The sequence below is a fragment of the Salvelinus fontinalis genome, chromosome 36 (assembly GCF_029448725.1).
Source record: "Salvelinus fontinalis isolate EN_2023a chromosome 36, ASM2944872v1, whole genome shotgun sequence".
NCBI classification, from domain to species: Eukaryota; Metazoa; Chordata; class Actinopteri; order Salmoniformes; family Salmonidae; genus Salvelinus; species Salvelinus fontinalis.
The window spans coordinates 7,468,941-7,481,802 of NC_074700.1; the positions used below are offsets into that span (position 1 = coordinate 7,468,941).

At 39.3% G+C, this 12,862-nt stretch overlaps 1 protein-coding gene across 2 annotated transcripts in view; it reads right to left on the reverse strand.

The window, feature by feature from the left end:
* Window positions 1-7,569: 7,569 nt before the first annotated feature.
* The window catches only part of LOC129835132 (protein phosphatase 3 catalytic subunit alpha-like), a 107,782-nt gene continuing 102,489 nt past the window's right edge, over window positions 7,570-12,862 (reverse strand). For both annotated transcript variants that reach the window (XM_055900532.1, XM_055900533.1), the window contains one exon: window positions 7,570-9,525. In XM_055900532.1, the coding sequence (XP_055756507.1) occupies window positions 9,335-9,525 (191 nt within the window). In that variant the 3' untranslated portion in view covers window positions 7,570-9,334. The remainder of the gene's footprint in view (window positions 9,526-12,862) is intronic.

Below are 12,862 nucleotides of genomic sequence, written 5' to 3' on the forward strand. Positions count from 1 at the left end.
AGACGGATTACCAGGACGTGGCAGGTGTCTTCACTGACATTTTCAACATGTCCCTGATTGAGTCTGTCATACCAACATCTTTCAAGCAGACCACCATAGTCCCTGTGCCCAAGAACACGGAGGCAACCTCCCTAAATGACTACAGACCTGTAGCACTCACGTCCGTAGCCATGAAATGCTTTGAAAGGCTGGTAATGGCTCACATCAACACCATTATCCCAGAAACCCTAGACCCACTCCAATTTGCATACCGCCCAAACAGATCCACAGATGAGGCAATCTCTATTGCTCTATTACACTGCCCTTTCCCACCTGGACAAAAGGAACACCTATGTGAGAATGCTATTCATTGACTACAGCTCAGCATTCAACGCCATAGTACCCTCAAAGCTCATCACTAAGCTAAAAATCCTGGGACTAAACACCTCCCTCTGCAACTGGATCCTGGACTTCCTGACGCGCCGCCCCCAGGTGGTGAGGGTAAGTAGCAACACATCTGCTATGCTGATCCGCAAAACTGGAGCCCCCAGGGGTGCGTGCTCAGGCCCCTCCTGTTCTCCCTGTTCACCCACGACTGCATGGCCAGGCATGACTCCAACACCATCATTAAGTTTGCAGATGACACAACAGTGGTAGGCCTGATCACCGACAACGACGAGACAGCCTATAGGGAGGAGGTCAGAGACCTGGCCGGATGGTGCCAGAATAACAACCTATCCCTCGACGTAACCAAGACTAAGGAGATGATTGTGGACTAGAGGAAAAAGAGGCCCGAGCACGCCCCCATTCTCATCGACGGGGCAGTATTGGAGCAGGTTGAGAGCTTCAAGTTCCTTGGTGTCCACATCACCAACAAACAAGAATGGTCCAAACACACCAAGACAGTCGTTAAGAGGGAACGAAAAAGCCTATTCCCCCTCAGGAAACTAAAAAGATTTGGCATGGGTCCTGAGATCCTCAAAAGGTTCTATAGCAGCAACATCGAGAGCATCCTGACTGGTTGCATCACTGCCTGGTACGGCAATTGCTTGGCCTCCGACCGCAAGGCACTACAGAGGGTAGTGCGTACGGCCCAGTACATCACTGGGGCTAAGCTGCCTGCCATCCAGGACCTCTACACCAGGTGGTGTCAAAGACCCCAGCCCCAAATTGTCAAAGACCCCAGCCACTCCGGTCATAGACTGTTCCCTCTACTACAGCATGGCAAGCAGTACCAGAGTTCCAAGTCTAGGACAAAAAGGCTTCTCAACAGTTTTTACCCCCAAGCCATAAGACTCCTGAACAGGTAATCAAATGGCTACTCGGACTATTTGCACTGTGTGCCCCCCCCAACCCCTCTTTTACGCTGCTGGTACTCTCTGTTTATCATATATGCATAGTCACTTTCACTATACATTCATATACATACTACCTCAATTGGCCCGACCAACCAGTGCTATATGCATAGTCACTTTAACCATATCTACATGTACATACTACCTCAATCAGCCCGACTAACCGGTGTCTGCATGTAGCCTCGCTACTTTTATAGCCTCGCTACTGTTATTTTTCACTGTCTTTTTACTGTTGTTTTTATTTCTTTACTCACCTATTGTTCACCTAATGCACTATTGATTAGAGCCTGTAAGTAAGTATTTCACTGTAAGGTCTACACCTGTTGTATTCGGCGCATGTGACAAATAAATTTTGATTTGATTTGATCAACTCCCTGACCAAGGCCCTTCTACCCCGATTGCTCAGTTTGGCCGGGCGGCCAGCTCTAGGAAGGGTTTTGGGGGTTTCATACTTCTTCCATTTAAGAATGATGGAGGCCACTGTGTTCTTGGAGACCTTCAATGCTGCAGAAATGTTTTGCTACCCTTCCCCAGATCTGTGCCTCGACACAATCCTGTCTTGGAGCTCTATGGACAATTCCTTCACTTGGTTTTTTCTCTGACATGCACTGTCAACTGTGAGACCTTATATAGACAGGTGTGTGCCTTTCCAAATCATGTCCAATCAATTGAATTTACCACAAGTGGACTCCAATCAAGAAACATCTCAAGGATGATCAACAGACACAGGATGCACCTGAGCTCAATTTTGAGTTTCCTAGCAAAAGGTCTGAATACTTATGTAAATAAGGTATTTCTGTTTTACATTTTTTTATACATTTGCTAAAATTTATAAAAACTTGTTACGCTTTGTCATTTTGGGGTATTGTGTGTAGATTGCTGAGATAAAAATACAAATACTTTTTTAGAACAAGGGTAAGGGGTCTGAATACTTTCTGAATGCACTGTATGCTTTCTTTTTTTCTGTGGTATCGTTTCGGTATCAATTATTGTGATGGTATCGAGTATTGTGATACTAAACCTGGTATCAGTATAGAAGTCAAAACACTGACACTGAGTAACTAAATCTTTACCAATAAGCAGTAACGCTTGCTATTATTATTATTATTATTGTTATTATTGTTCTTATCATTGCAGTGATTATTATTCAAAATGGTAATGGTAGAGGTAGTATGGGTAATGGTAGTAGTTTAATGGTGGTATTGGCTGTAAGGTACCAAAATGTGGAAAAAGTCAAGGGGTCTGAATACTTTCCAAATGCACTGTAATCAATATGAATTCGGAGGTCAGAAATTATTAAATATTAAAGCATTAGACCTCTCACTAAAGGCTTCAGTCATACAAAAGTTATACTTAAATCCAAACTGGTTCTCTAGCAGATTAGTACGAATGTCTCACCCTATGTTCAAGAATGGCCTTTTTCCCTTTATTCAGATTACAACCTCTCACTTTCGATTATTTGAAGATGAAATAATCTCCAAAATATCGCTATTTTTAAAACAAGCCATAGAAAGTTGGTTGCAATTTCAGTTTAATCCACCAGAAAAGACAGAACAAATATTACCACAAATATTATGGTTAAACTCAAATATACTAATTGATTCTTAGGGATAGGCGTCCCGTTAACGGGACATTTGTAAATCATGCAGCGCCTTATGTCACCATCGCATATTTTAGAGAAACAACAAATGTCGGTACTGTGGTATCCCAGGAGGTCTAACCCGGGGGGTGGTAATAGAGGGGAGGTACGTGATGCGACGTTGGCTCCCTCTGCTGGGAGTACACGAGCTGGGCACCTCGACACGGATAGCTCCAAGTAGAGGTAATTAGGGGAAAGTGCCAACCACCTGTGGAGGCCACATAAAAGGAGCACTGTGGCACACCGCGGGAGAGGACCGGAGGAGACCGACACAGAGCCAAAGCTGAGAAGAAGGGCCGAGCCAAACCTACGTGATTTTCTTTGTTATGTTAATTTCATGGCCTAGTAAAGTTGAGTTTGCGGACTAAAACCTCCATGTCTCTGTGTTAATCTCTGCACGCTCAACCCAACACCCCACGGTTTACCACAGTACATATAAGTGTCTTATATCGGCTGAAAGCTTGAATTCTTGATAATATAATTGCACTGTCCAATTTACAGTAGCTATTACTGTGATAAAATGCCATATTATTGTTTGAGGAGAGCTCCTAACAACAAAACACTTTTTTCACCGCAATAGGTTTGATAAATTCACCTCTGAAGGTGAAATGTGTACTTACATTCTGAAATCTTGTTCTGATTTATCATCCAAAGGGTCCCAGAGATGAAATTAAGTGTTGTTTTGTTAGATAAGATTATTTTTCATATCCTAAAAAGGTCAATATAGCAAGCACAATTGATTTTGTATTTCCACTCGTTCAATTTGCAAAGAAAGGAATCTGTGAAAATCTAACCCTAAACATTGTTTCAACCAGTCAAATCACGTTTGTATGTGTTCCTCAGAGATCCTAGAACATAACCAGATTTCACTATATCATTAGGGGTGTAGCATATCCTATAGGACACCAAATTTGATAAGAGAGCAACGCCTTCATGGCACGCCGATGACGCGGCCGGTCTTCATTTGATCGACTGTATCTTTGTCAAATAAGCACCAATCGGGGTCAAGCTAGCTAGATAGCCAATGAGCTGGGCTTTACGGGAGTATCCGGAAACCCTGTATATGTTGGTGCTTATAGGTGCTAACCTATTGTGACAGGATGCCTTTTCCTTTTGGACAAAAATTATAAGAATATTCAGAGTTATGAAAACTGGTTGTTTTGCAAATGTTGAACTTATAATATGGCTACTAATAATGGAAAAGCTAAATCAAAGTCCAAGTATACAGATTTGCTGATATTCTTGCAGAAAAATGTAATAGGAATGCAAATGTCTCCTTCACGATTTGCCCAAATCTACCTGGGTGACTTCACAGTAAATGTCATGTGGTTCGCTCATACTTCAGGTTATCCGTCTGAAACGTTGCACATACACTGCTGCCATCTTGTGGACACCATCGGAATTACAACCAGAGTGATGGCTGGAATAGGGACCTTTCTGTTGCATTTCAAAGATGGTGGTAGAAAAAAAACGGTTGTTTTTTTCTTTGTATTTTCTTCTACCAGATCTATTGGGTTATATTCTCCTACATTCAATTCACATTTCCACAAACTTCAATGTGTTTTCTTTCAAATGGTACCAAGAATATACATATCCTTGCTACAGGCAGTTAGATTTGGGTATGTCATTTAGGCAAAAATTGAAATATATATTTAAAAAGAAAAAAAAAAGTATAATCTTTGTAAATGATATCATAAATAGGACTGGTGGAGTCACACATGCAGCTAACAAAAAGATATGGAAATGTCTGCTCTACTCAAAATTACAACCAACTAATTACAGCATTACTGCAAAAATGGAAGAGGCAAATGGAAGGGGGAGAAAGTAAGGAACTTGTCTGTTGGCCCTGCATTAAAGACCAAAATTGGTTAGATCAAATTGTGATGAATAAAAAAGTATACCAGTTTAATTTAAGGATCAAAATATTGATATTTGAGCCATATATATGTAGATTACAAAATAGTTGGGAAGAGATTTTTGATGTACCGATTCCATGGCACATGGTTTATGAACTGATACACAAAATGACTCTGGACTCAAAACTTCAAGTTTTTCCATTTAAGTTAATATACAAAATTCTTGTAACCAATAGAATGTTATATGGGGCTAACACCATCCCAGCTCTCCAGATTTTGCTGCGATGAGACAGAATCATTAGATATTTTGTTTTGGTAGTGTCCATATGTAGCATTGTAACATTTACCTGGAGGTAACTCTGAAAACAGCACTGCTGGGGGATTTAAAAAGTCATAGTCAATCAATCAATAATATAGTAATAATCTTAGCAAAATTGTTTATCTTTAATTTACATCTGTAGAAACTATGAGAATAGAATGGTTCAGAACCTTTGTGAAACATCACAGCACAGTTGAAAAATATATGACAAATGGAAATCAAAACTGGATGGTGTACAAAGACAGATGGGAGGGGTAAAGGGGGGGTAAAGGGGGGGTAAAGGGGGGAACGAAAAATAACAAGATAAGTAATGTAAAATATACTGAGTCAGTAAAATGTAGATAGGTTCTGAACCTTTGTGAAACAGCACAGTTGAAAAATATATGGCAAAAATAGATCAAAACTGGATTGTCTTCAGAGATAGATGGGAGGGGTTGAAGGTAGCTGAAGGATGGGAATAAAAACAAACAAAATATAACTATTGTAAAATATACTGTGTCCGTAAAATGTATAAAGTATGTATAAACTGGAAGTAGAAGCCTAAGTGTTTTTGTCCATTAGTTTACTCCAATTAGGGGTGGGGTGGTTGGGTTAGGGGGAAATAATAATAATAATTTAAAGTAATTAAAAAAATATATATATGGGTGATTGGAAATGATGCAGACAATTACATTGATGGGAACCACAATCTATCTGCAATATTAAAGCTGATCCCCTAAAAAACTACAACTAAAAACATTCGTTTTTTATTCATAGGCAAGGTTGTAGCAACCTCATGATGGCTACAGGGAAAATTCGAGCATCATGTAGTAGCCTAAACCCATCGATGTTACATTGAGCTGGGTGAATGAAATATGAAGGACAGTCATACAATATGCTGTAATAGAAATAAGGCAATGTTAATAAAAAAATGAATCATCCTCCCTCACCTTAAACAACACCGACCGCCACTGTTTTTGTCACGCCCTGGCCTTAGTTATCTTTGTTTTCTTTATTATTTTAGTTAGGTCAGGGTGTGACATGGGGGATGTTTGTGTGTTTTTTGTCTAGTCTAGGGTGTTTGTATTGTTTAGGGGGTTTTGTAGAGTTCATGGGGTTGTGTTCAGTGTAGCTGTTTATGTAAGTCTATGGTTGCCTGGATTGGTTCTCAATTAGAGACAGCTGCTTATCGTTGTCTCTGATTGAGAATCATATTTAGGTAGCCATAGGCATTAGGTAGGTTGTGGGTAATTGTATATGTTAGACGTTAGTAGCGTGTGTCTGCACGGTCGTTTGTTGGCTTCACGGTCGTTTGTTGGCTTCACGGTCGTTTGTTGGCTTCACGGTCGTTTGTTGGCTTCACGGTCGTTTGTTGGCTTCACGGTCGTTTGTTGGCTTCACGGTCGTTTGTTGGCTTCACGGTCGTTTGTTAGCTTCACGGTCGTTTGTTAGCTTCACGGTCGTTTGTTAGCTTCACGTTTGTTGTTTTTGTCTAGTTTGTATTAATGTTCATTTCATCTTCAAGTAAATAGAAGATGTATTTATATCACGCTGCGCCTTGGTCCTCTCTTTCACCTAAAGACGATTGTGACAGTTTTTCACAGCCTTAAAGGAGAATTTAGCTTATTTTCTTTTTTTTACAACTAAATCTCTGTTTTATGTAAATGGTATGTTATAAAAATGGTCCAGACACTTTTTTTGTGATTTCACATGTTTTTGAAAAACTTACCCCAACCAGCGAGTCACTTCCTCATCTTCGTTGTGCAGTATGGGGGATCTGAAAAAAGTTTTAACAAATTCCCCAAAAACACCCAAGTTTGTCATTCCGAACTTGATCTGCAACTTTATATTCCATTTGGTTGCGACTCGAGAAATACCTCTCCATCCATTCTAGCAGCAAGCTGGATGGAGAATGGAACAGCTGGAAAGGGGAAACAGCTCAAGTTGCACGAAATGGAATATAACGTTGCGGATAAAGTTTGGAATGACACAATTTCATGTGTACTAAATCTAAAGACCTGCATTATTAGACTGATAGCTTTTCAGTTTCTAAAAGGATGTATTAAGGGTATTTATTGCACATTTATCTATGTTTGTTTAGAGCCACGTACTGCACAACGAGTATGAGAAAGTGAATTGCTGGTTGGGTTAAGCTTCTCAAAAACAAGTGAAATTGCAAAAAAAACGTGTCTGGACCCTTCCATAACATGCCATTTACATCAAAAATGTAGATTGGTTGTAAAAAGCAGAATTCTCCTTTAAGCCAAGTCTCTTAAGTTCCAGTGACTATAGAGATACATACTTTTTGGGAGGCAGCTATGAAATCCAATTGATGAAATAAGTGTGCTATAGATAATAATTTATGAAGAGCTCATTATGAATGTTTTGGCGTACACCATGTAATCATCATTCAATCATCATTAAAACATTTCCAAAAGTGTATATATTTAGGATGTAATACATTTTTTATTTTTTATGTTTACATTGACTTGAAATCTGAGAATAGGAATATACCACACACAAATAAACAGTTTCATTTAAGTTGAAATACATGCACATTTTTTATTGAACAGTAATATAAAATACTTTTTCATAGTTGAGTGCATGCTTCATCTGCCAACTGGTTTGAAGTTAAATTACAAAAGCAAGGCTTTATGTCGTGTAGTGAATTACTTGGGCACTTAAGCAATTTAAAAAAAAATAAAAGTTTTTTTGTTTTATCTTAAAGTATTAAGCAGTAACAAACCTGTAACTGATATACAAAGCAGAGTTCCAAATAATAATAACGTTAATAATAATAGTAATCAAATGACACTTTCTGTGGCACGTTTACAAAACAGAACAAACATTTCTAAACCGTTATATGGCACTAACAGTTATCATGCATTTTGAGTTCCACATGTAACCACAAACCTCACAAGAATTGTCAAACATGCTAAATCCGACTGTGTGCAGTTACAAGTGCAGTTAAAAATATGATTCCTTTTCCATCTCAGATAGTTAAATGTTTCAATTATAAAAGAAGTTGAAGGCATATAAAGCATTATCATGGTGTTAATTTAATGAATGCCGATATACATTTCCAGTATATATTCACTAAGCGCACTACATTTAAAAACAGGCCTCCGTAGCCAAGGCTTTCAATTCATTTAACCATTCCTTTGTTTCATTTTATAAAACATGCATAGGCAGACACTTTCAGTTGATTGTTTTTTTTACACAATATAGGTTCTTTATGTTTACTTTGTTCGCAATACTTTAAAAAGAGAAAAATGAACACACAGAATTCCAGCAAGCCACAATAAAATCTATATTCCCAAAAAACAACAAAAACATATTTGCAAATAATATATAAATGTAAATTCCAGTTATGAAACTCCCAAAAAATAGGTATTCATCACCAAGGTAATAATTTGCCATTTTCCAGAAATCTGGGTCAAAAGCACACACCAAATGAACCTGAGGTAAGCATAATCTGTACAAAACCATAAAACTTACATTTTTGGGGGCATTTAAACAATGTTGCAACATTCTTTTTAAGACTGCCTAATTTATTTCAGAGCTATTTTATAAGAGTAGCAAAAAAAGTTATCAATAAATAGTCCTTACTTAGTTTGTACACCCTTATTTGTTAAAAACATGTTTTTTATGTTTTGCCATTTTTAGTGCTGTATTTTGTAAACGTACAATAGTTAGTAAGAAGTTACACAAAATTGCCATATCCAGTAAAACCAAGCTCTCCAACCCTGTTCCAGGAGATCAACCGTCCTGTAGGTTTTCACTGCACCCCTAATCAAGCGTACCTGATTCTAATAATTAGCTGGTTGATAAGCTGAATCAGGTTACAGTAGTTATAACTGGGGTTGGAGCGAAAATCTACAGGAGGGTAGCTTTTCAGGAACAGGGTTGGCGAGCCCTGCAGTAAAATGAGCTAGGGGCTTTCATAAAATCTCTCTCTCTCTCTCTCACTCTCTCTCGCTCTCGCTCTCTCGCTCGCTCTCTCTCTCGCTCTCTCTCTCTCGCTCTCTCTCTCGCTCTCTCTTGCTCTCTCTTGCTCTCTCTCTCTCTCGTCTCAGAATCAAGCACGTCATCACCAGCTTCGAGGAGGCCAAGGGCCTGAAAAAGTGAACGAGCGATAACTTTCCGTAGTTCGACCCACCCTGGTCGCCACAGGCTGCCACCACCAGCCGTGGTGGAGCGTGCCCCTTCACTGGATGTTGCTGCTGTCCTTGGCGTCTGTGCCATTGGTCTCCGAGGACAGAGCCTTGTTGAGGGAGTTGAGGCTGGCGTCGGAGGGGAGGCCGTCCCGCCTCGGGGGCATCCGCTCATTGATGCGGTCCAGGCCCTTGGCCTCCGCAAAGCTGGTGATTTTGTGCTGGGGCGAGAAGCCCTTGATGGCTGGAGGATGGAGGGATGGAGAGGAGAAAATGGAGGGAATGGGTGATTTAGAGGAGAGAAGTAGAGAAGACATGTACAATATTTAATAAGGTTACTTATGTCTGGTTCAGAAGCACAAACACACATCAGTGTGTTTGGGTTGTCTTTGGTTTTGTTCAGAGTCAATAATTAATTGTGATAGGAATCAAGTCATGTGATGACAAAATAATGAATTCCATACAATGAATAAAAATCAATTTTTCTGAAATGGTTGACTATATAAACCATTGCACCTGAATGGAAAAATCACTTGATGGTTGTTAGCAGAGCAGAGGCTTAGTAGGCCAACCCACAGAAACCACGGCATCGACATTTTAACAACATAGTTATTTGTGAGAAAAATATATTTCTATACTATACTTCTCTCAATAGTATTACGCCAATGTGCATTTCATCTGCTTAGTGTTTTCATAGAAACAACTGCAGTAAGAATACACGTTGGGTGTGTGTATTTATAAGTATGTATATAACTTAACTTCTTAATGCATAGACACTTGAACACTTAAATGATCAATTCTATCTATTTTTATTCTCATCTTGTAATATCATAGGTATAAACCATCCCATGCAGTGTTCATTCTGCCTTTTGAAGACATTAGAGAACTATAATACAATCAATATGAACAAATCAAAAAGTAAATAATAACACAATATCAACACCAATTACCATATTATCGTAATTATATAACCCGAAAGACAAATGGATTACATAATCCTACTGAACATAAACCTACTGAAGAGGGTATGTCTGGTGCTGGAGGTAAATAGGTTTTCATTGTACCAGGAAATATTTACAAAAGTAAAAACACTGCTGATATATCACATAATTAACTCACAAGCAGAAAAGTATGTACACTACCGGTCAAAGGCTTTAGAACACCTACTCATTCAAGTGTTTTTCTTTATTTTTACTATTTTCTACATTGTAGAATAATAATGAAGACATCAAACTATGAAATAACACATGGAATCATGTAGTAACCAAAAAAGTGTCAAACAAATCAAAATATATTTTATATTTGAGATTCTTCAAATAGCCACCCTTTGCCTTGATGACAGCTTTGCACACTCTTGGCATTCTTTCAACCAGCTTCACCTGGAATGCTTTTCCAACAGTTTGAAGGAGTTCCCATATATGCCAAGCACTGGTTGGCTGCTTTCCCTTCACTCTGCAGTCCAACTCATCCCAAACCATCTCAATTGGGTTGAGGTTGGGGGATTGTGGAGGCCAGGTCATCTGATGCAGCACTCCATCACTCTACTTCTTGGTCAAATAGCCCTTACACAGCCTGGAGGTGTGTTGAGTCATGGTTCTGTTGAAAAACAAAGGATAGCCCCACTAAGCGCAAACCAGATGGGATGGCGTATCGCTGCAGAAAGCTGTGGTAGCCATGCTGGTTAAGTGTGCCTTGAATTCTAAATAAAATGACAGACAGTGTCACCAGCAAAGCACCCCCACATAACACTTTTTCCTTCATGCTTTACGGTGGGAAATACACATGCGGAGATCATCCGTTCACCCACACCGCGTCTCACAAAGATACGGCGGTTGGAACTAAAAATCTCAAATTTGGACCAAACCAAAGGACAAATTTCCACCGATCTAATGTCCATTGCTCGTGTTTCTTGGCCCAAGCAAGTCTCTTCTTATTATTGGTGTCCTTTAGTAGTGGTTTCTTTGCAGCAATTCAACCATGAAGGCCTGATTCACAGTCTCCTGTGAAAGTTGATGTTGAGATGTGTCTGTTACTTGAACTCTGTGAACCATTTATTTGGGCTGCAATTTCTGAGGCTGGTAACTCTAATGAACTTATCCTCTGCAGCAGAGGTAACTCTGGGTCGTCCATTCCAGTGGCGGTCCTCATGAGAGCCAGTTTCATCACAGCGCTTGATGGTTTTTGCGACTGTACTTGAAGAAACTTTCAACGTTCTTGAAATTTTCCATATTGACTAAAGTAATGATGGACTGTCGTTTCTCTTCGCTTATTTGAGCTGTTCTTGCCATAATATGGATTTGGTCTTTTACCAAATAGGGCTATCTTCTGTACCCCCCCCCCACACACCTTGTCACAACACAACTGATAGGCTCAATCGCATTAAGAAGGAAATAAATTCAACAAATCAACTTTTAAGAAGGCACACCTGTTAATTGAAATGCATTCCAGGTGACTACCTCATGAAGCTGGTTGAGATAGTGCCAAGAGTGTGCAAAGCTGTCAACAAGGCAAAGGGTGGCTATTTGAAGAATCTCAAATATAAAATATATTTGGATTTGTTTAACACTTTTTTGATTACTACATGATTCCATATGTGTTTTTCATAGATTTGATATCTTCACTATTATTCTACAATGTAGAAAATATTAAAAAAATAAATAATAAAAACCCTTGAATGATTAGGTGTTCTAAAACTTTAGACCAGTAGTGTATGTAAGTCAATTATGAAATGAAATGAAGCATTTTGGGGAAAATACATCTGCAAATGATTCAGTGTGAAAGTGAACGTGGAAGTAAATAGTGTAACAAAACAAAAAAAATCTGTCAAAACAACATTTTGCAACTGATGCTCTATCAAAAAATAAACCTGAAGATACTTGACTGCATATTTCAAAAAGGCACAACTGAAAACACCTGAGGACCCCCAGGACCAGACCACCCCACCACTGTACTACACAAACAAAACAAAAGGACCAAGGAAATGGAAAAGAGAAAAATGAATGGTAAATAGAGAGTGGGGCCCACATACACTGAAACATACAGTATACCACAGAAAAGTACTACAACAGTGAGACTACGCTCACATGCATAGACACTACTACAAAAGGTACTTGTTGCTAACCACTTGTTAAGCCTGCTCAGAACATGCAGCAAATTACTAAGGGACAAGGGGGCTATAATGGTAGTCAGCAGTTACATTTTCAGGATATCCTTTTTCTGGATCAGGAGGGAAAATTTGGGAGTAATTAGCGATATTATTAAATTATGGGTGTGGGAGAGGGGGCTGATGGGTCTTGCAGCTGTGTTGCTGCATAGTACAGGTCAGACACAGGTTATTAGCAGTGCAACAAAGAGAACAGGACACAGCAGGGCCACAGAGGAACCACATGGAAAAATAAGCTAAAAGAGTCTCGTCACTGATGCACCTCATCCTCTAGGGGGTGCTTATGAGGAGTCGCTGAACAATTCCAACATATATAGCAGCTAGCTAGCAAATCGCTATTTAGTGCGTAGTTGAGCTTGTTCTTTGTTGCGTGGCTTTGTTTGCCCATTTTGTTTTTGGAGTTGGAGTCCAATTTGGC